Source organism: Acipenser ruthenus, chromosome 52 (genome assembly GCF_902713425.1).
Source record: "Acipenser ruthenus chromosome 52, fAciRut3.2 maternal haplotype, whole genome shotgun sequence".
Taxonomy (NCBI): Eukaryota; Metazoa; Chordata; class Actinopteri; order Acipenseriformes; family Acipenseridae; genus Acipenser; species Acipenser ruthenus.
In genome coordinates this window covers 2,948,724-2,972,700 of record NC_081240.1, presented here as the reverse complement: position 1 = coordinate 2,972,700, position 23,977 = coordinate 2,948,724, and the positions used below count along the sequence as shown (strand labels likewise).

The window sequence follows — 23,977 nt, the reverse complement described above, 5'->3', positions numbered from 1 at the left end:
TAGAGGAACATTATAATAAGTGATAACTCAACAGAACCCAGATTCACTCAGGCTGATTGCAAGCAGGAATGTAAACAGGAATGTGAAAATTGAAGTGACATCATTCTCAAGGTGTTTCTTTTAGCGTTCCTGATGAAAGTACAGAGCGATCCTGGGTTTAAAAGGCATGTCGTATGCAGACAGGCTAAAATAATTGAATCTATTCAGTCTTGAACAATGAAGACAAAAAAAATATGACCATATCACCTCTATCTTAGCATCCCTACACTGGCTTCCACTTCAGGTCAGGATTGATTTTAAGGGTGCTATAATAAATAAAGATTGATTGATTGACTGAATAACACATTGGGTCCGATTTTCAAAAGGAGTTCAGGGGTGGCCAATTTCTAAAAAAAACATGTTGTTCAAGGGACAAAATGCTAGAAAAATCTACTTATCCTTCTTAAAAATCTACTTCTCCTTCTTCAAGTTGAATATAACTTGTAGGATTTTGGTTTTATTTAACAGTGAACACAATCAATCAATTAATGATTAACAGGGGCGGGTCTAGCCTTGTAGCTTGACGGGTTCACCAAACTCTTCAAGATACACAAAGCTTCCCTGTGACCTGACCTCACCGCAACAAATTTATGACATACTTTAAGGAAATGTTTATTTCAGTGTAGTTTGGAACACATTTGCTCGTACATTTTAAGTAACATACTATGAGTAAAACTATACAGGCGTGTGGAAGCAACAGCGTGGGAGATGTACAGTCATGGAAAAGTACAGAGCATAGAAACAGTAAGGAGAAATTACATCTTTAATTGTTTTAATCAGAAAACACTGCAGCTTAAAGTCTAACAACAGCTGCATGTCTTTTTCTGATAACAAGCTGAAACTCAGAGAAGCTGATTCAAATTCGCCGCTGTTCTGAGACACGGGGGAGGGGCAGACAGGCTAAAAGAATTGAATCTGTTCAGTCTTGAGCAAAGAAGACTATGCGGTGATCTGATTCAAGTATTCAAAATACTAAAACATATAGACAATGTCGACCCAGGGGACTTTTTTGACCTGAAAAAAGAAACAAGGACCAGGGGTCACAAAATGGAGATTAGATAAAGGGGCATTCAGAACAGAAAAAAGGAGGCACTTTTTTACACAGAATTGTGAGGGTCTGGAACCAACTCCCCAGTAATGTTGTTGAAGCTGACACCCTGGGATCCTTCAAGAAGCTGCTTGATGAGATTCTGGGATCAATAAGCTACTAACAACCAAATGAGCAAGTTGAGCTGAATGGCCTCCTCTCGTTTGTAAACTTTCTTAAGTTCTTATGTTCTTATGTTCTTATGTTCTAAATGCTGAACAGAATAATTCAGGGGTGTCCAAAAAATCCTGGTCCTGGAGGGCCATTCCACTGCAAGTTTAACAGGTGAAATGAGATAATGAGCAACTTCAGGGCTTGGGTGGAGGTTTCATCGGTTCAATTAACCATTAAGAACAGGGCTGGAACAAACACCAGTACTGGAAGTGCCAACTGTGTCCACTCCTGATATTATTGAATCAGTAATATGGAGTTATTCCTTCACCTTTCTTGTCTCCAACTCAGACAGAACAATAAAAGGAAACATCAAATATTTTCAGAGAAATTGCTCATGCATATCCCAACACATTGAATGGTAAGACTTTAAAATAATGGGAACACTTTAACATCACATTATTTTAAAGTGTGACCCATTTATAAGCAGCTCCTGTTGGCTTCTTCATGGTGATTTAAACGGCTTTGTGTTTCCAGCTCTGGCGATGGCCAGTGATGCTTATTTTGGAGCCCTGGGGATGATCGGGGAGCAGGCACTGCAGACCATGGCCTCCAGAGAACTGGGTAAGGAAGCAGTTACACACATTCAAGCATCCATTAATTAAGCGACAGTGCCCGTCGATTGAAAGCTCTACCGTGTGGCCGTTGACCGCGTCTTGGGTCGAAGGTGAGGACACTAAGGAAAGTCAAGGTCAACCACACAGTAGAGCCTTCATTGAGAGGGCACTATCGCAATTAGAAAATTATTTTAATCGTTATTTTCTTTAAAAAAAACCCCAAAACTTTAACACCTAGGATCACACACACAATTGAGAGAGAAAAAAAGTAATTTTATTAAATAAATAAATTTTTACCTGTCAGAACTGCTTATAGCTTATCTGTACAGGTCCAGATATCTGAATGGTGCAATATTCCTGAGCTGTCCGTGTCTTGTGTGCTGTCATTGAGAGATGCTGTGTCTGAGCTCCTGTGATTGGTTGCCTCGGCATTTGCAGGTACAGGACTGGATGCTTTCATCAGTGCAAAGTATTGATTGGTCCAATTGTGTCTTTATTTAGTATTTGCTGTCCAATAGATGTGAACTGAGCTTTCAATACGCCAAGTCAAAATGATAAAGCCGGCACTTGTTGCGGATTGATTTTAAGTTTGATTCACAGGTGATGCTGTGATGTTCCAGCGGGCATCTACTGTCTCATAGAAGCTCCCTAGAGCTGGAAGCTGATTGGCTGATGATACTGAATCATTTTCTAACAGTGTATGTGTTATAACATGCATGTCATCCCTGGATGGGGATGTAGGCCGTACCTGTGTGTCTTTATCAGCCCCATGGGTTTGTATCCCTGCCATTGGGATATAGTGGATGCCTGTATATCACAATGCACAGCTTTGGTTATATCTAGAGAAACATTTGTCCAATTATCCCAACATTAGCTAAGGGACTTCTTTTTCACATAATGTAGAGAATATACCAACTGTTTGTTGGTCTGCCAGACTGACTTCTGTATGTAGTTTTAGAGTTGTGCTTCTATCAAGAGTACCAGACAGACAGACACATACACAGACAGACAGAGAGGCTAGTGAAGCAGCCAGCTGTATGTGTGCACCTCATAGTCTTTGAATTTATCAGGCCATAACGCAGTTATTTAAGTAGCCAATCATCTTTTACAGTGTTTATTTATAGCACAAGCCCCTAGCTAATGTTTAATCACAGATAACATGTATTGCTCTGTGCAAAAGTGAACTATTGGAAAAAACATGAGCATGTCTGATGTTCTTTTTAAATCCATTAATCATGGAAAAAAATAATCCTTTTGTAACCTGATTAATATTGTTGTGTGCTCTTAAATGCGTTCTCAGTTACTCTTCCTCTTCATTGTTGTTTCTGTTCACATCACTAGTTACCAGACTTACTGTGTTCCTGCAAAATGTTCTTTTTCAACCCCCTTTTTCAAGTCTTAAAACCTGAATTTCTGACACAGGCAGGCTGTAATCTCTGCCACTCTGGGGCAGCAACTGATTATGTGTAGAAATGTTAACCCTAGAGCTGCACAAACCGATTATTCAATTATTACTATACTCTCCACAGGTGAGGATCACTGGTGTGACTGGGCTCATTTTAAATGACCATTTCGAGTGAAACATTGAAGAAACAGCTGCTTGGATTCGTGTGGATCGCTGTTCTCCACAGAGTCTAATAATAGCAGCGATCTTCGTTTGGTTTGGTTTGTGCAGCTCTAGTTAACACAGTAAATAAATATCTAAGTAGAAACATCAATATAGAATCATACAAAACATACATAATAGGGCACTGAAACACATAAGAAACTAAACATCAGAAAACTATAGATGGTATAAGCATTCCTGTAACGTTGACCTTTACTTTCAACTTATTTTTCTTTCCTAATGACGTTTCTCATAAAGATAAGGACATAGCATAAAGTTACAAAGAAGAGGCTGTTGAGCTTATCAGTGCGTATCCGATTCCTAGCAGCTGATTGATCCCAAAGCTTTGTCAAGTCAGGTATAATTAAAGAGTTTCGTATGAAAAAGTTATTCAAGGCTAGAACTCTCAATACTTGTAAATTTATCCTAACCCTTTGTCAAAATCATGTTATCACAGTTTATGTACGTGTTTAAGAGGTATAACCTGAAAATGTCCAGATTCAGAAACCACAATCGATTAAAGGGCATGTTGTATAAAATAAGAGATCAGATAACGCAGGGTATTGCTGTAATGAATCAGAGTCACTGTATAACTGGCTCATCCTCGTTTTCAAAACGTCACACAATAGGACTGAACCGATCGGCTATGGGTTTTATTGAAGTTTGAGTTCAAAACAGGTTTCTGTAGTTTTTGAGTAAATCCGAGGAACAGGAAAAAAAAATAGCCTCTGAATTCCATGTCGTATAATTACTGTTAAAAACCAAACCGTCTTCTTTAGGTTCTGGTTTAGCTTTATTATCTGCAGAAACAGCTTTCGTCAGCATTTCCTGTGACTTTGAAACCAGATGAATCCACTGCTGAGATCAGCCTGGGAACAACAGCCCTTTGTTGTAGCTGAGCGCTAATAAAAGCAGTTCATAGCATTCTAGTCACAATAAACAGGCCTGGCTGCAATCTTCAGAAAACAAGCCAGGACGCTCATTTCAGTTTTGAGGGGTTACTTCAGCAACAGCAGCCTGATGAAAAGTCCTTGCAGAGTGGCAGGCGAGTGAATTAGCCCACTGTCTGTCTGTCTGCACCACCTAGCCCCCCAGATTGGAATCCAGGCCCCCCATAGGAAGGTGAAAGGCAGGAATGAGAGGCTAGTGAACCTGACTGTGACATATATGCTAGAGAACGGAACTGTGGCACTAGGCTATGTGTGGTCTGAAGCATTTGACTACTAAATCTCTACTCTCTCTCTCCCTCTCTCTCTCTCGTTGGTATTACTTTGTAACAATTGTTTCATCGAGAAAGACATCAACACAACTGAGTGCATGGTGTGTGTTTTTAATGTGCTCTCCTTTTTAATTTCAGGGGACGTTTTGATTCAGATCTCAGACAGCCAGAGACTACTGACCTCTGACCTGGGGGGAGTTGTAAGTTCTGCTGTTTTTGCTAAAATAACTAAAAGACAAAGAGCCATATTTTCACAGCACTTACTTCCGTCTTTAATTAATTCCTATTTTTTGAAAGAGGTCAAACTCCTGTCAAGTCCTCTTAAGCACTGTCAGTGTCTTTTGTTTTTTCTCCTTTTAAAAAATAGGAATAGAAAAGATAAAATTACATATGAAAATATTATTATCATACAATAAAGTTAGTTTTGGGCAGTAATGCACAAGTGGCCCAAAACCAACGCAAGACCTGTATTATTGTAAATATAATGTTTTCTGACCCTTATTGTATTTTATATATTCTATGTTTCGTAAAGCACACAAAAGTGAATACGATTTAAAAAGAAACCGCAGCCATTAGCACTCAATGGAGAAGAAATAATATTCTTCAGCTCGACAAATATAATTCAGGACTAAAAGGGTTGATGAGCAAGCCACCACATAAGAGCAAGTACCCCAAAGTGTCCATGAATGATGAACCATAAGGAGTGGAGTACTTGTGGCTTTTCAACCCCAATCAGTCCCCTGTTTACTCTGGGGACCCAATGATCATAACAGAACCCCTCGTACAGTCTTATAGTACTATACTGCTGCATATATATCTATATATATATATATAGATATATATAGATATATATATATTGTGAAATGATTGCACCTCACACGGGTTCGTGCCCCTTTAAATTACGACCCAGCACAGAGAAATTGAGTTTTCAGCGCAGTTGCGCTACTTTTAATTAAACACCAAACAAAATAAACACAAAGTCAAAACAAAACCTAACTCTGGTTGGAGCGCTTACTAAACAGGTATTTTCCCTGACTAACTTGCAGGACGGCTAAGCCGTTTACCTGGCACCACACAACACACACTAACACAGCACTTACTTCACTCTGGCTACTCGGAGACAGAGCACCTCTTCTGCCTGCTTCTACTCAGCAGCCTTGAGCAGACTGACTGCTCCTCTTAAATACCCTGCACCTGGTCCCAATTCTCAATTACTGCCCAGGGGATAATTAAATAATAAAACAATTAAACTAAACAAAAGAACCATTAAAAAAAGGTGCATTTCGCACATGTTTCTCTCACAGGGAGGTTTTAACCCCCTCCCTGCTGTCTCACATAACCCGCTGCCTTACAATATATATATATATATATATATACATATATATATATATACAGTGCCTTGCAAAAGTATTCAGACCCCTGACCAATTGTCTCATATTACTGAATTACAAATGGTACATTGAAATTTTGTTCTGTTTGATATTTTATGTTAAAACACTAAAACTCAAAATCAATTATTGTAAGGTGACATTGGTTTTATGTTGGGAAATATTTTTAAGAAAAATAAAAACCTGAAATATCTTGCTTGCATAAGTATTCAACCCCCACACATTAATATTTGGTAGAGCCACCTTTCGCTGCAATAACAGCTTTAAGTCTTTTGGGATAAGTATGTACCAGCTTTGCACACAGTGTCGGAGTGATTTTTGCCCATTCTCCTTGGCAGATTTTCTCCAGGTTGTTCAGGTTGGTTGGACGACGCTTGTGGACCGCAATTTTCAAATAGTGCCACAGATTCTCAATGGGATTGAGATCAGGACTTTGACTGGGCCACTGTAGGACATTCACCTTTTTGTTCTTGAGCCACTCCAATGTTGCTTTGGCCTTGTGCTTGGGATCATTGTCCTGCTGGAAGGTGAATTTCCTCCCAAGCTTCAGTTTTTTAGCGGACTGAAGCAGGTTCTCTTGAAGTATTTCCCTGTATTTTGCTCCATCCATTCTTCCTTCAATTTTAACAAGATGCCCAGTCCCTGCTGATGAGAAGCATCCCCACAGCATGATGCTGCCACCACCATACTTCACTGTAGGGATGGTGTGTCTTGAGGCATGGGCAGTGTTAGGTTTGCACCACACATAGCACTTTGAGTTTTGGCCAAAAAGCTCTATCTTGGTCTCATCTGACCACAAAACCTTTTCCCACATCGCAGCTGGGTCACTCTCATGCTTTCTGGCAAACTCCAGACGTGCTTTAGATGGTACTTTTTGAGTAACGGCTTCTTTCTTGCCACCCTCCCATACAGGCCAGTGTTATGCAGAGCTCTTGATATGGTTGACTGGTGCACCATTACTCCACTCCCAGCCACTGAACTCTGTAGCGCCTTCAAAGTGATTGTTGGCATCTCTGTGGCTTCTCTCACAAGTCTCCTCCTTGTTTGAGCATTGAGTTTTGAGGGACGGCCTTTTCTTGGCAGTGCCTGGGTGGTGTGATGCAGCTTCCACTTCCTGATTATTGATTCAACTGTGCTCACTGGAATATCCAAACACTTGGATATTATTTTGTACCCTTTCCCTAATATATGCAGTTGTATTACTTTATCTCTAACTTCTGTAGAATGCTCTTTGGTCTTCATTTTCCTTCAGATTCACAGCCTGACCAATGATCCTTTAACAGTGGGGTTTTTATCCAGAAAACGTGACAGCAACTTTAATGGTTCACAGGTGGAGGTCAATGGTAAGGTAATTGTGTCCTCGTCAGGGCAATTTCTTTCATTGGTGTAAACTGGGAGCTTTATGCAATACTTATGCAAGCAAGATATTTCAGTTTTTTATTTCCCAACATAAAACCAATGTCACCTTACAATAATTGATTTTGAGTTTCAGTGTTTTAAAATAAAATATCAAACAGAACGAAATTTCAATGTACCATTTGTAATTCAGTAATATGAGAGAATTGGTCAGGGGTCTGAATACTTTTGCAAGGCACTGTGTATATATATATATATATATATATATATATATATATATATATATATATATATATATATATATATATACACATTAGGGCTGCCAAGCAATAAAAAAATGAATTGCGATTAATCTTGAAATTTAAAAAATGTATCATAGTTAATCTTGGTTTTAATCACATATTTAATTGATACAGTTATTATTATTATTATTATTATTATTATTATTATTATTATTATTATTATTATTATTATTATTATTATTATTATTCAAAAAACAACCCATCATAAAAGCCAAGTTTTCCTATTTGTGGATTATCTTTATAGTTTTATATTTATTTACAATCCAGCACTTGTTGTTAAATTGTTTGAACCAACTGCTAAATCACAATGGAGTCAGTTTATTACTCCCCTAACTGCATTTACAATTATCCTTTACAGTTTCCTTTACTCATAAAGTGATGTTTTTCATTGCTGTTTAAATAATAATAATAATAATAATAACAATAATCATCATCATAATCATCATCATCATCATCATTATCATCATCATCATTATCATCATCATCATCATTTTAAATGATCTTTTATTAATAACTTGAAACTGCCTAAAAAAATAAATAAACAAATAAATAAATAAATAAACATTCACTCAGTAATGGTTATATCTTCCATAATTGTAAATAGTATCATTTAAAATAAATGTAGTTATTGAAATAAAGCAAAGCTACAGTGTTAACGGGTCTGCAGTCGGTAGCTATCCAACAGCACTCGTTATACATATAGTATCGTACTCGGCTTGATTCTTGGGTTTGCAACGATCCTGAATTTCTATAAGAGTACTCTGTTGAAACTGACGGGTTTCGGGTTTCGACCGACAGCACTCATTCAATCCAGGCATGCACTAAAAAGGTGCCGCAGGAAATGAATTACGGTATGCTAAGAGGGACAAGACAGGAGTGCGATTAACGTGCGCTAAAAAAATGAATCTCACAAAAAATGTATGTGTTAATCGCAGAAGTTAACTGTGATTCATTGACAACACACACACACATATATATGTATATATTCATTTCTTTTCAGTTTCGCTGGTTTCACGCTGAAGTGCTGCAGGAAATGGACAATAATGTCAAACTGGACAAGGATTATATTGCTGTGAGTATCGGCTTCTCTAATTTTGTATTTGACATCCAGAGAACAGTACAATATTAATCTGATCTTAAATAAAAAGCAGGGTTAGTGGAGAGTTTTGTCTGTTCTGCTTCTTGACTTTTAGAAAGAGTGATATTAAATCTCAGTCACCTACACAGTGTATAAGGTAACTGGAAAGCAATAACACTCAACAGGGTGTTCAATTATTGTCTGATATACGCACACCTAAGGGTGCCATTAAACACCCCAGGGGTGTGGAGTGTGTTATTGTGCTTATAAAACAGCACCACCTACACTACTCACCCCTGCCAAAGTGAATGGGTTGTCCCGTGAATCAGAGTGGTTCTGAAAGTTCCAAGCTGTGCTGGTGTGGAGACATATCTGCACAGACTGGAACACTCGTTAGCCAATGGGATTGCTCCCTCGGTTTTGCCATTGTTATATATGCTAATGTATGGATTAGAGCTGGCACAATAACATCACAGTGAGGACGCCATATGGTTATAAACAGGCTATAAGTAAATCACTATGACCTCATTCTACCAGGTAACACGTTACAAGAACACGTTACCCCTGTGCTAGCATCTTTGCATTGACTTACTGTTGGTTTAAGATCGATTTTAAGGTGCTGCTTTTATCTTATAAATCTTTAAATGGCATCGCTCCATTTTATTGAAATGATCTTTTAACCCCATATGTTCCTAGGCACTCACTGATCACAGGATGGTTACTTACTATTTCCAAAATTCAGAATGAGAACACAGGTGGAAGGCATTCAGCTATAAAGCCCCTATGGAATGACCTGCCGAGATCTATAAGGGAAGAAGAAACTGTTGTTGTTTTTAAAACTAGATTAAAAACACATTTTTATAATCTACTTTATATATCTTAAAATGATATGTATTGTGTTATTGTTTTATATTTTTTATTGTATTCATTTTTATTGCTTATTGTTACTTCTTTAATATTTGTCAATGTTTTTGTCTATGTAAAGCGCTTTGGGGTGATTTATCGGGAAAGGCGCTGCTGTATAAAAATGAAGATTGCTTGATGTGTGGCATACTGACCGGCCAATACCCCTACTTTCTGACGCTCATAATAACATGTGCTAAAGAATGTCCTTATCGAGCTTCATCCCAATTGGACAACATCTTCTCTGTGTGCTGTGTTCCTGGTTTGTTCAGGTTCAGAGGTGAAGGGTGTCTGTATCTCTGCAGGGCAGCAGGAGGCGCTATGAGCTAGAGTTCAGGAATCGAATGGCATGGCTGGAGAAGCAGCAGACCCAGCTGTGGGCATCAGAGAAACACAGGGGCAGGAACCAGAGAGACCTGCAGGTAATAAGGGGCAGGAGAGGGGGAGAGGAGGAAGAATTCAAACTATGGTAAATGCATAGTATAGCCATGGAAAAACAGGTGGCTCTCTCCCTCCCTCCATGTTCAGGAGCAGACAGAGAATCTGCAGGGGGAGGTCCAGGGCTTCCTGAGAGACAGCGTGCAGGAGGCTGAGAGGGAGGAGCAGAGACGCTACCGATTCCTGGCAGAGAAACACTGCGGGCTGAGCCAGTCTCTGCTGTACCTGCTGAGCAAGGTAACTAACCCAGACACTGTCCTGAGCAAGGTAACTATCCCTGACCCAGATACACTGTCCTGAGCAAGGAAACTAACCCTGACCCAGATACACTGTCCTGAGCAAGGAAACTAACCCTGACCCAGACACACTGTCCTGAGCAAGGTAACTAACCCTGACCCAGACACACTGTCCTGAGCAAGGAAACTAACCCTGACCCAGACACACTGTCCTGAGCAAGGAAACTAACACTGACCCGGACACTGTCCTGAGCAAGGTAACTAACCCTGACCCAGACACACTGTCCTGAGCAAGGAAACTAACACTGACCCGGACACTGTCCTGAGCAAGGAAACTAACACTGACCCAGACACACTGTCCTGAACAAGGAAACTATCCCTGACCCTGAATGTCTTGTCTGCTTGACTCATTTCAGTTTCAATAACACTGGAGCCCAAACGCTTGTCTGATTGACTCTGTTTCTTCTAGTTTCAATAACACTGATGAAGGCACTAGAGCCCAAACGCTTGTCAACTAGACCTGGGTTCCTCTAGTGTTAATGCAGCACTCTTGTGTTTCAGACTGCGGGAGCGCTGCAGCAGCAGGCGGAGGTGTGGAGAGAGAGGGTGAACGAGAGCCGATCTGGTTCGAAAGTGAAAGCGGGAGCCCGCAGCCCAGCTCAGAGCAGACCCCGCACCCCCTCGGGGAGACACACCCCCACCCCTGCCTTCCAGGACAACACGGTGAGAATCCATCCAAACAGAAGCGTGGGACCAGCCTGACATACAACACTGTTCCTATTCTTGTTGAGATCCCCTTTTGTAAATCATTTTCTGTTTCCGTTATCACATCCTGGTGACTGTTTTTTAAACCCGGAGGTAACCATTTAACCTTTCCCCCTGCAACACATATATTTGGTCTACAGTATGTGGAATTTCATGCTGATGTACAGTATTGCTGGGGAAAAGGTTCATACTTACACTCTGTACCAGCTTAGCTTTTAGCTTTCAGAGCTCTATTGAGGCCACAGGGGTCCCTTATAAAAGTTTACCACAGTATTTTTTTCACTTTTACCATTCTTTTCCCATGGTTATACTACGCATTAACCATAGTTTCACCCTGGTTTGTCATGTTTATTTTGAATATGCTTTACCAGACCTCTCTGTGCTTTACAATGCGTCCCTATGCTTGATCATACCTCTCTGTGCTTTACAATGCTTTTCTATGCTTTATCATACCTCTTTGTGCTTTACAATGCTTTTCTATGCTTTATCATACCTCTCTGTGCTTTACAATTCTTCCATATGCTTTACTATATCTCTCCGTGCTTTACCATGCGTTCACCGTGCTTTATTATACTTTGCTGTGCTTTTACTATGGGAAACATTTACTATAAGGAGGGCTTAAACTTTAAACTGAAGAAAAATGAAAGTGATTGTCAGGAACAAGAACGAGAGCACATGTGTTTAGAGGACTGCTCTTCCAGCCCCTATCCAGCTGCTCTCTAGTTTCATGTATATGCCATGTGTCTGGTGATTGGGCTCCATGCTGAATCAGCTGTTTGTCTCTCAGTCCCGGAGTTCCACAGACGGCTTCCGTCCCATCCCCCATTCTGGAGAGAGAGAGCTGGAGAGACAGCACCAGGGGAGAGAGAGCACTCACAGCTCGAGACCGCCCTCTAGAGGTACAGCAGAGGAAGTTACCTCAACAGACCCATGCAAAACCAAAAATACCACTCTGACAAGTAAATCCTACACAAGTGATTGTCAGTGATCTAAATTATCCCGCACAAAGAAAAAGCTACATTGGCATGATGAAACCTGCAAGAGATTAATTGCAGGCAGGAGCATGGCTGTTTTGGTCTGATTCTTGTTTCTAATTTCATGGGATTTCAATTTTTTTTTACAGCAAACGTTTTACTCGTTTTAAAATATTGCCCTATTGATTTGAGTTTCCATGCTTTGTTTTCTAAATGTTACTATCTATTTCTATAAAACAATGGTAACATGATTATCAGTAGTAATTTCTATGAAATTTCACTAGAATTTTAAACATATAATCCTACCAAAAATGTGCTAAAATCACAATCAAGGTGAATAAAGCTATGACATCGTTCAACTAAACCCCCTCCATAAAATAAACACAGATCCATTCTGAAAAATATAATACTGCATTCCTGTCTGCAGCTGTATTTTTTTATAGTTTCAAAACCAAAAGTACCTTAAATTTGCTCTAACCTTGTCATCATCATCATCATCATAATAATATAGTATATACCTGTTTTCATCTGTCAAATGTTGGAGGGTATGCAATATGACATTAAGCAGGTGGTAAATGCATTTTGATACTATAAAGAATACATGGGGATGTACAATATCGTGGTAATATTTGTAATGTTCTCTTTTTTCTTTTTGAAATTGTCTCTCGGTGTATTTGTTCTCCTTTCCCTATTTATAATCACTGCTGTTACACTGACAGGTGCAGGGGTCTCTTGATCCAGTATTGACCTGCTATCATTTCTCAAAGCTTAATGCAAGCTCAAAGCCAGGCCCAGCCAGATGCGACTTGATAATAATTCAATCTTAGAGCAACAGAACCCTGATGATTGCCAACACCATAAAAAGACAAGGGACAGATGAACAGATAACCAATTTACCCTGTTCATCTACCGTCCAGTAGAACCTGTCATATCCGGTTTCACTGGTTCCAGGGGTCCATTGGATATGTAAAAATATGGTCTCTCAGAGGGGAGTTATACCAGACTATAGTTGCTTTATTAACGCCAGGGCATTCTAAATGAACAATGCCAGGTACAGCAGCGTGCTTAAAACACCAAGGCACGGTACTGCACATATTACTATCAAGGCCGTGGCCAGCCATGAGGCATCCGAGGCACGGGCCTCAGTTAAAATCATACTAATAACTATTTATTTAGGCCCCTTTGCATGTTGCTTTGCCACAGAGCAAAACGCATTTCATCCCTCGTTGTGTGCATGCATCCATTTCCAAGTCCCGCTGATATCTATAGCCTCTGTGCGTGCTCTTCAAACTCTTCACTGTCTATTTACTCATGTCGAGTGAGTGATGTGTTTAGTAGGCTACTGTCTGTATTTCAGTTTAATATCACTATTTAAAATATATCTAGAGTTTTTTTTTTCTGATGACTGTACCTGCCTTTAAATATGAACATGTTTTATGTGGACGAGACGAATGAACTGAGACTTCTTTCTACTCCAGCTAATAACGTGCAGAATGAAGGCATTGGAATAAAATGTATTGCTCTGTGTTTGGATAATGACATCACTGTTAAAATCCAAGTTTAATAAATTAGGATTTAAAACTAAGTATAGTGTCTACAACAAATATTCTGGCATTGCTACATTTCTTTTATATTGACTTTTAATGTTGCAAAGAAAACGTATTTGCACTGTACAAAACCACACAGGCTCTGCATAGGCAGGTACCTCTGTGATTTTTCATTGTTGGCTTTGGCCCTGACTATACAAACAGAACCAGTGCATTATTTTCCCATGCTTTCTCAGTCTCAGTAATCCGACAGGTTTTTTTCACCTTGTGTGTTAACCAGAGACACAAACAACAACAAGAAAGCGATCGCAAACACAAACTGGCTTGGGAGGGTGGTGACACAATCTTGTTTCAGTTTTTTAACCGTTCAGTAATTATTATATGAATCCCTTGCTTTCTTGTTTTCTTTTATTTAACATGGTTAAACTGGTCAGTTACGTGAAGTGACCACATGTAAATAGTGAAACTGAATCCATTCTGTCCTGCTGAGAGCTGAGTTTACTGTTTTAGACCCATAATAAAATGTGCATTGATCAGTTTCCATCAGTGCCGTTCAGTTGGTAGCAGCCTGTGTAAATGACACATGCCACAGGTCCATCGGATTAATAGAGCGGATCGGATTGTACAGGATCTGGTATGACAGGTTCTGCTGTAGTTGAATTGTTAGATGATTGGGCTGCAGTGGCTGAGTGTGCTTGTTCTGCAGTGGCTGAGTGTGCTTGTTCTGCTGTAGTTGAATTGTTGGCTGAGTGTGCTTGTTCTGCTGTAGTTGAATTGTTGGGTGATTGAGTTGCAGTGGCTGAGTGTGCTTGTTCTGCTGTAGTTGAATTGTTAGGTGATTGGGCTGCAGTGGCTGAGTGTGCTTGTTCTGCAGTGGCTGAGTGTGCTTGTTCTGCTGTAGTTGAATTGTTAGGTGATTGAGCTGCAGTGGCTGACTGTGCTTGTTCTGCAGTGGCTGAGTGTGCTTGTTCTGCTGTAGTTGAATTGTTGGCTGAGTGTGCTTCTGCTGTAGTTGAATTGTTAGGTGTTTGAGCTGCAGTGGCTGAGTGTGCTTGTTCTGCTGTAGTTGAATTGTTGGCTGAGTGTGCTTGTTCTGCTGTAGTTGAATTGTTATGTGATTGAGCTGCAGTGGCTGAGTGTGCTTGTTCTGCTGTAGTTGAATTGTTAGGTGATTGAGCTGCAGTGGCTGAGTGTGCTTGTTCTGCTGTAGTTGAATTGTTGGGTGATTGAGCTGCAGTGGCTGACTGTGCTTATTTGTTTTCCTGTGCTTGCTCGCAGGGCCCTCTCCTCACCACTCCGGTTCCCGCTCTCGCTCCAGCTCTCTGGGGGAGGCTCTGGGTGTGAATGGTGGTCAGCGCTTTCAGGCCGTAGCCTCCCACTCTGCTGGCTCGAATCCTACCCTGCTGAACTTCCACAGCGGAGCCCTGATCACCGTGCTGGTGCCCGTGCCTCGGAACGGCTGGCTGTACGGCAGAGAGGAGGGTAGCGCAGGGTGAGCCTGAGCAAGACTGCAAAATGCTTATTACAAGACAGAAATACCCATAGCAGATCCAAAACTAACAAGATGCAACCTGAAGACGGAATGTGGCTAACACTGTGCTCTGAATCACAGGCAACCCTCCCTGTGAAATTGCTTTTCTTGCACAGGGCCCCTTGGTGGGGGGTTAATCCAGTGCGAACAGGGCGTGTCAGCCTCACAGGAGACATTTGTTAAAAATCACTTCCAGGGTTGCTATGGAAAGCACTTCACTTAGACAACAACAATAACATTTAAAGAAACAAAACCGTTCATATACTATCCCTGCCTGGCACATCCATTCACTGTACAGGTCTCAGATTTGCAGTTTTAGCAAGCATGTATTTTCAATTTAAAACCTGTTATCTGGTACCACAATGGGTTACAGTAATAGCTGTCATTTCCCCACCCCTTCACTGTGATGCTCTCAGCCAGTAACATGCTTTGACCCAGAAGACACTGCTGGGGTGAAATGACCCAGGGAGTACAAGTGCAAACAGATAACCCGAGAACAAGGCATAGAAACTGAGAGCTTCCTTTAGCCTGAAGTAGCATCAGGTATCATGTTAATATGAGAATACATGTGTGTTATAACATGTGTTTTTTTTAAAACTGCACACTGGAGACGTATTTAGCTAATGGAAGTGCAAAACATATTTATGATTTTGTTAGGTGCAATTACTTTAGATCTAATATTTCTACGTATAAGAGCAGCTTTCCTCCAGAAGAATAATTAAAAGACATGAGTGGTCAACCAACCCCCTTTATCTATTTGAGCTTTAAGACCAAGTAGCAATGCTGTTGCACAAAATGCTTTCATTAAAAACACTTTTTGGGAATCAGCACTGTAGATATAATAGACACGTTCCTCACGCTGGCCTCAGCATTAGACTAGTTTACACTCTGCTGGAACATTTCATCATAGCAAGTCAAGGTTTCTTGTCATTTTATTATAGGAAGTCAAGGTTTCTTGTCATTTCATTGTAGCAAGTCAAGGTTTCTTGTCATTTCATTGTAGCAAGTCAAGGTTTCTTGTCATTTCATCGTAGCAAGTCAAGGTTTCTTGTCATTTCATCGTAGCAAGTCAAGGTTTCTTGTCATTTCATTGTAGCAAGTCAAGGTTTCTTGTCTTTTCATTGTAGCAAGTCAAGGTTTCTTGTCATTTCATCATAGCAAGTCAAGGTTTCTTGTCATTTCATCATAGCAAGTCAAGGTTTCTTGTCATTTCATTGTAGCAAGTCAAGGTTTCTTGTCATTTCATTGTAGCAAGTCAAGGTTTCTTGTCTTTTCATTGTAGCAAGTCAAGGTTTCTTGTCTTTTCATTGTAGCAAGTCAAGGTTTCTTGTCTTTTCATTGTAGCAAGTCAAGGTTTCTTGTCATTTCATCATAGCAAGTCAAGGTTTCTTGTCATTTCATCATAGCAAGTCAAGGTTTCTTGTCATTTCATTGTAGCAAGTCAAGGTTTCTTGTCTTTTCATTGTAGCAAGTCAAGGTTTCTTGTCATTTCATTGTAGCAAGTCAAGGTTTCTTGTCATTTCATCGTAGCAAGTCAAGGTTTCTTGTCATTTCATCGTAGCAAGTCAAGGTTTCTTGTCATTTCATCATAGCAAGTCAAGGTTTCTTGTCATTTCATCATAGCAAGTCAAGGTTTCTTGTCATTTCATTGTAGCAAGTCAATGTTTCTTGTCATTTCATTGTAGCAAGTCAAGGTTTCTTGTCTTTTCATTGTAGCAAGTCAAGGTTTCTTGTCATTTCATTGTAGCAAGTCAAGGTTTCTTGTCTTTTCATTGTAGCAAGTCAAGGTTTCTTGTCATTTTGGTGCATCATGAAGGGAGGTGACAAGGCACAGAATGTAAGTGGGTTTTCTTACATGTTAGATTTCTCTCTCCCTGTTTCTGCAGGCAAGGCTGGTTCCCTGCTGCCTATGTAGAACCCATAGGGCCAGAGCAAGAGACAGCACAGAGCAGGTGAGTCACGGAAACCTTCCAATTTATTATGTGTTCCAGCCAACAGGTATTGTTACAACAAGTTGTTCCCCCAAAGCATATAAACACCCACCAGCTAGACACTGACTGCTGCCTAATACAAGCACCAGGAGTACATTCATTAGCTTTTAAACTTAGAACACTTTACTGCAGGGTGTTTTTGCTGTTTTACCATGCTCATCCCATGCATTTACCATAGTTTACCCTGTTTTGCCATGTTTATTAATATGCTTTACCATCCCTCGCTATTCTTCACAGTGCTTTGCCATGCTTTCACTATGCTTTATTACACTTTGAGGTGCTTTTATGATGGGACACTTTTGAATGGGCTGCATTTGGCCAGCTTGCTTCTAGTTTACCATAATCCTGTTGTAAAATTACAGGAGAGCATTAGAAAAGAGATATTCAAAGAAAATATGTACAATTACATTAAACTACATCCTACGGAATGTTTAGTAATTAAACTTTACTATGTTATGAGTTTATAAAACATACTCCCACAGATTACAAATTAAAACATTTAACAGAACTTGCATTCTTTATTTCCACATTTCTTTCCTAGGTCTCATTTCATGCTTTCTTACTTATTTACTTTACTTACTTTACTTCCAGGCTTACTTACTTACTTTACTATATTTACTTTTACTATACTTACTTACTGTGACAGGACGTGAGTGGTGTCTCGAATAAAGTGAATGGCCAAAGAAAACTCCCAGTGTAAAACATCCGTATTTATTAATACAAATAAAATAATAAACAGTCGCCCCGATACCAGCAATGGTATAGGGGAAGCCAATATGGCGGGTTTTCAGTTCCAAACAAAAAATGACACTCCAAAATCACAATCCTCCGTGCACGAAATTGTGCTCTGTAGTTCCCGGGGAAAGAGGTGTTCGTGCCTGTGCTGTGCTTGTGCAGACTAGGTGAGTGCTCAGGGTTTTTGTGCTGGCTCCGTGGCTGCAGCTTCTGGGTCTCTCACTCCTCCTCTGTAATACAAAAAATCAATAACAAACACAGCACTCTGGCGCGTTTATATCATCACTGTAAGGGGCTGTACTCCTGTAACTGCATCCCCATTGTACCACCAAACTCCTCCCTGCAATCAGCCCGTTGCCATGGTTTAACCAATCGTTGCCTGACCCATAGCTGATCGCCATGGAGTTGTTTAGAGTACTTGCAGCTATGCATCTTCCCCAAGATGGCAGACTTCCGTTTTCAATCTACCGTCAAGTCTGCCAGTCGAGGGGAAAACCTACAACCAACCTTACACAGCACCTTTTCTGGTTGGGAGGGAGATTTACAGCTCAGATACCTTCGCTCTCTGTCACACTTACCTACTTACTTACTTACTTTACATTACTTTACATAAATATGATATCTTGTAACAATTGTAAGTCGCCCTGGATAAGGGCGTCTACTAAGAAATCAATAATAATAATAATAATAATAATAATAATAATAATAATAATAATAATAATAATAATAATAATAACTTGCTTTACTTACATAGTTAATTAATTTACTTACTTTACCTATGTGCTTACTTTTCTTACTTACTTTATTCACCTTGCTTAATTACTTTACTTAATTAATTCAAGATCGTGGACTCTCAGAAGCAGCCAGAGCACCGGAGATCTCCTAAACGAAGCCGCTCCTCGACTCCAGGATTCACGCAATGGGGCCCCGCCTCCTGCCCCTCCCCTTCCCAGCAATCCTTCGATGAAATTGGTTGATCAGCGCTCTGCCATGCCCTCTTCTAGAAGCAGACTGCAGAGTGATGCAGATGACAAGGTGAACAGACCGCAGTGTGGGATAGGGAGAGGGTATAATAGGGAGTGCTTACTCCTATTTGCTTTAAGTGAAAGCAGATAATATTCTTCATAATAAGTGTGATACAACATACTAAATGCAATTGCATTTGACAGCACGCTGCAGCCATTGATATGATCTCCAAGGGGTTTGAAGTATACCATTTGATTCCCTACGGTACATTTTTGATAGCACTAGTTTGCTTGGCTTCTGTATGAACGACAATGTCTTGTGTTCCTCCCCCCAGCAGGGGGTGTTTGCCTCCATCCTCTTCTCGATGACGCCTCAGCCATCATTTTGGTGGCTGCACGGAGGAAGCTCTATGTGTTAGGAGCAGGGTGAGAGACAGGCTGTGGTGGTGTTTGTTGAATTATTGGCTTTGTTTGCAGTGTACATGGGGGTTCAAATCTGAGGGTTTTATTCGACTCATTTCTACCTCTCAATTTTTAAAAGGATTTAAAGCTGAAATGTAATTAGAGATTTTTCAGAGATGGCAACATAGCTGCTATGCCGGATCAAAGTTCTTGTCATTTTGCAACAACCCACACATGATACCCCTGACTGTCCACTACAATCCCAATGATACCCCTGACTGTCCACTACAATCCCAATGATACCCCTGACTGTCCACTACAATCCCCATGATACCCCTGACTGTCCACTACAATCCCAATGATACCCCTGACTGTCCACTACAATCCCAATGATACCCCTGACTGTCCACTACAATCCCAATGATACCCCTGACTGTCCACTACAATCCCAATGATACCCCTGACTGTCCACTACAATCCCAATGATACCCCTGACTGTCCACTACAATCCCAATGATACCCCTGTCTGTCCACTACAATCCCAATGATACCCCTGACTGTCCACTACAATCCCAATGATACCCCTGACTGTCCACTACAATCCCAATGATACCCCTGTCTGTCCACTACAATCCCAATGATACCCCTGACTGTCCACTACAATCCCAATGATACCCCTGACTGTCCACTACAATCCCAATGATACCCCTGACTGTCCACTACAATCCCAATGATACCCCTGACTGTCCACTACAATCCCAATGATACCCCTGACTGTCCACTACAATCCCAATGATACCCCTGTCTGTCCACTACAATCCCAATGATACCCCTGTCTGTCCACTACAATCCCAATGATACCCCTGACTGTCCACTACAATCCCCATGATACCCCTGACTGTCCACTACAATCCCAATGATACCCCTGTCTGTCCACTACAATCCCAATGATACCCCTGACTGTCCACTACAATCCCCATGATACCCCTGTCTGTCCACTACAATCCCAGTGATACCCCTGACTGTCCACTACAATCCCAATGATACCCTGATAGCTGGATGATCAAAGAATATTTCGAGCTGCAGCCTGACCAAACAGGAAAAAAAAATATCTGGGAAATGTAAACTGTATCTGAGAAGTAACTATTTGTAACTGTAACTAGTTACAATTTTGTTCAAGTAACTGCAACAAATTACTTTTTAAAAGTAACTCCCCCATCACTGTCTGCAAGTTCACATTAACATGATTTGGTATTTTAGAGAAACACCAGTCAAATATTTTTTTTTTTTTAAATGTAGTCATTGCCAATTTTTTTACCCCGTTTTTATCTCCCCAATTTTGTAATGCCCAACTATTATTATTATTTGAATCCCGGTTCAAACCCCCTGCCGACTCTGGAAACGGAGGCTGGAACACGCGTCCTCCGAAATGTTCTCCTGCCAATCTGTCATTTTTTTCTCACTGCGGATCCACAGCGAGGCCACCAGACCTACAGTGCCGTGAAAAAGTATTTGCCCCCTGTCTGATTTTCTGCATTTTTGCACATTTTTCACATTGTATTTGGTCAGATTTTTTTGTGGGTTGTAGTAGTATATAGAGGGAGTCTGAGAGAAAAAATGACACCAAAGTTTGGTGCTTCTTTCATTTGTTTGGTGTGCAAGGTAACCAAAAACATGCAATCTTCAGGTGTGAAAAAGTTATTGCCCCCCCCCTAGTTAACTCAACCCAATTAAAGGGATAATTAGGGTCAGCTGTTTGCGTACTTTGGTGAACAACCAGGACTGATTTGGGCCAGCCCTGCCCAAAATAAATCTGACTAACTTTGGCCCTTACCATCAGAGTGAAGTTGTCAGCACACAGGTGGCACATCATGCCACGAACAAAAGAAATTCCTAAAGACAGCTCGAAAAAAGTTGAGTCTAAGGGGGCGATTACTTTTTCACACGGGGGCATTGGGTGTTGCATAACTTTCTTTAATAAATAAATGAAATATGTATAAAATGTTTGTGTTATTTGTTCACTCAGGGTCCCTTTTATCTAATATTAGATTTTGGTTGAAGATCTGATGACATTCAGTGTCAAAAATATGCAAAAATGCAGTAAATCAGACAGGCGGCAAATACTTTTTCACAACACTGTATACTGCCGGAGGACAACACAGATCTGGTGACTCCACTGCAGAGCCGCAGGCGCCCTATCTGGCCACAGGGGTCACTGGTGCGCGTTGAACTGTGGATTCCCCTGCCAACCTAAGCCCTCCCTACCCGGGCAGCACTCGGCCAATTGTGTGCCGCCCCCTAGGAACCCCCTTGTCACATAAAAAGTCATTTTTAATCTGACTTAATTTCCCCCAAAAATCAGCTGAAACAGTATCAAGCAAAATCATGACGGGAATTTTGGGGTTGAATCCAAATTTTAAAAATTCTATTTGGGGGAGCCACATCTTGTAAAACCCTTAAAATAGAACCCCTAAGCGTGGTTTATTTCCGTAGTCGAGTTGTGTGATGATTACATTGTTTATTCCTTCAACAACCTGAGAAGAAATGTTCTGTCTGTGTCTGTCTGTCTTTCTCCCTGCCACCAGAGACCTTTGAGTGTGTTTGAATACTATATGACAATGTCCTCCTATTAGTGCGACGATTCTGTGTGGATGTACTGAAACCATTGCACGTGTTGAAAGCCTTGTGAGCCAATCATAGCTCTTGGATTGTCCAGGCTCTATTATTTAGGATAATGTCCAGACAGTGTCACAGTGTACCATACTTGTTTTTTGCTCCCCCTTTATAACGGTATAGTCTGGAGCTGAAGGTAAGAGACCATTTGTGTTCCACCTTATACCAAGAATGAAGGTGCTGGTGGAATGACATTATGGGGCAAATGGATATGTACATCATGACATGTTCATCTAGCTTGTTATTTAAGAATATGCAGTGCATGCATACTTGCAAAAGTTTTGTGTTTCAAACCAGGGGAAGAAGTACAGAGGTGTGTGGGGGAAGAGGTTTAAAGAATAATATTGCTGGGTTTTCAGGCAGTTTTTATTTTTTCTTTTGAAGTTCATTAAAATTATTTTTTAATTTGAAAATAGCTGAAGTAAACCTTGCCCTCTGATTGGCGGACTGCTATATTTTTCAAAGTGATTGATGATCTGAGATTACCTTCACAAGCGAGCCACACAACAGATAAAGATTGATGATCTGAGATTACCCTCGCAAGTGAGCCACACAACAGATAAAGATTGATGATCTGAGATTACCCTCACAAGCGAGCCATACAACAGATAAAGATTGATGATCTGAGATTACCCTTGCAAGTGAGCCACACAACAGATAAAGATTGATGATCTGAGATTACCCTCACAAGTGAGCCACTCAACAGATAAAGATTGCTGTGAAGTTCATTTCAGTTTATCATAAAAGCAAAGCAGTGGTAATTCCCCCCAGGCATGTGTTGTGTTGTGTTATTTATGATGGGTGAGAACATGCCCAGCCCTGTTTCAGACTGTACTGAGATGCTGTTCAGATGTAACCCCACATCATTACTACAGAGTATTTCTTGTTGCAGAGATCATCTGACCTTGGGAGCCGGCCGGAGTTATTTCCACGGTAAGAAACGGAACACAAAGCAAAGAGATGGTGTTTTAGAGCCGAGAGTCTGACAGTGAGGGTGGATAGGATAGCACCCTTATATTACATTATATTATATTTGTACATGGGTAGTACCTATTATTGTGCAACACAACGTTCTCTGTGTTCGAGCCTTGACTAGCATAAGGTCCTGAAAAAAATAAAATAAATAAATAAATAAAACAGTTTATGATGTCACAGAACCCGTCAGTGCAATTTATTTGATTGTAATTTATGATTTATATTTATAAACATATTTGGGCATTATACCACCTCCTATGTCTATATATATTTAGTATATGTATTTGCTGCATGATACAAACTGATATCCACCCCACAGAGTGTAGGCATCTAATATAAGCTATTGGATATCTGCAATAAAGACATTCCAGATATCTGTATCGCTGCTATGCATTTAAGGGGTAATGGCATGGCTGTGGTGTGTTATGAGGTAATAATGGAACGCTCTAGTCAATAAAGCCTGAGACGGGAGACCGCAGGTCATTGTAATCCACTGAAAGAGCTACGTTTTTGAGAGCAGATTTTGAGCACTGGTTTAAAATGTTTCATCAGTAAGCAGTTTCAGAACAGGCCGTTAGTGTCATATTCTCAGCCATTCTTTATTTGCCATTCCGTTACTGACTAAAAACAGAACGGTTGGCCTCCATTGAAAACAATGGGGGAGCAGTGTCCGGTTGTTGCATAATGTAATATATAGCAGAACCTGATATATAATATAATATCATATCGTATCATATGTTAAAGTCTTAAGATGAGTGCATTTTTTCTTTTGTAGTGGCACGAATCCATTTGCTACAGTAAAACTGAAACCCACAACAACCAATGACCGATCATCACCTCGGACAAAATAACCTGGAGAGACGCAATGAGGAACCACACAGAGACCCCTGTCCCACAGGCAGCGCCACAGAGAAGAGCTCCATGTTCAGGTTGATTACAAACTAAGCATGCCATTCCATCATGGCACAGCATCCAGTGTATTGATCAGATGAACTGGAGAAAGTGAAACCCCTGCCAACTAAGAAGGTCATAAAAAGGT

General features: G+C 40.5%; 1 protein-coding gene across 1 annotated transcript in view; it reads left to right on the top strand.

Moving 5' to 3' along the window:
- The window catches only part of LOC117432594 (brain-specific angiogenesis inhibitor 1-associated protein 2-like protein 2), a 28,331-nt gene extending 4,354 nt beyond the window's left edge, over positions 1 to 23,977 (top strand). The window contains exons 3-14 of the mRNA XM_034910659.2: positions 1,775 to 1,861; positions 4,818 to 4,879; positions 8,726 to 8,797; positions 10,012 to 10,128; positions 10,235 to 10,381; positions 10,942 to 11,103; positions 11,933 to 12,044; positions 14,945 to 15,158; positions 17,084 to 17,149; positions 18,766 to 18,958; positions 22,856 to 22,896; positions 23,714 to 23,977. Of these exons, the coding sequence (XP_034766550.2) occupies positions 1,775 to 1,861; positions 4,818 to 4,879; positions 8,726 to 8,797; positions 10,012 to 10,128; positions 10,235 to 10,381; positions 10,942 to 11,103; positions 11,933 to 12,044; positions 14,945 to 15,158; positions 17,084 to 17,149; positions 18,766 to 18,958; positions 22,856 to 22,896; positions 23,714 to 23,789 (1,349 nt within the window). The 3' untranslated portion in view covers positions 23,790 to 23,977. The remainder of the gene's footprint in view (positions 1 to 1,774; positions 1,862 to 4,817; positions 4,880 to 8,725; positions 8,798 to 10,011; positions 10,129 to 10,234; positions 10,382 to 10,941; positions 11,104 to 11,932; positions 12,045 to 14,944; positions 15,159 to 17,083; positions 17,150 to 18,765; positions 18,959 to 22,855; positions 22,897 to 23,713) is intronic.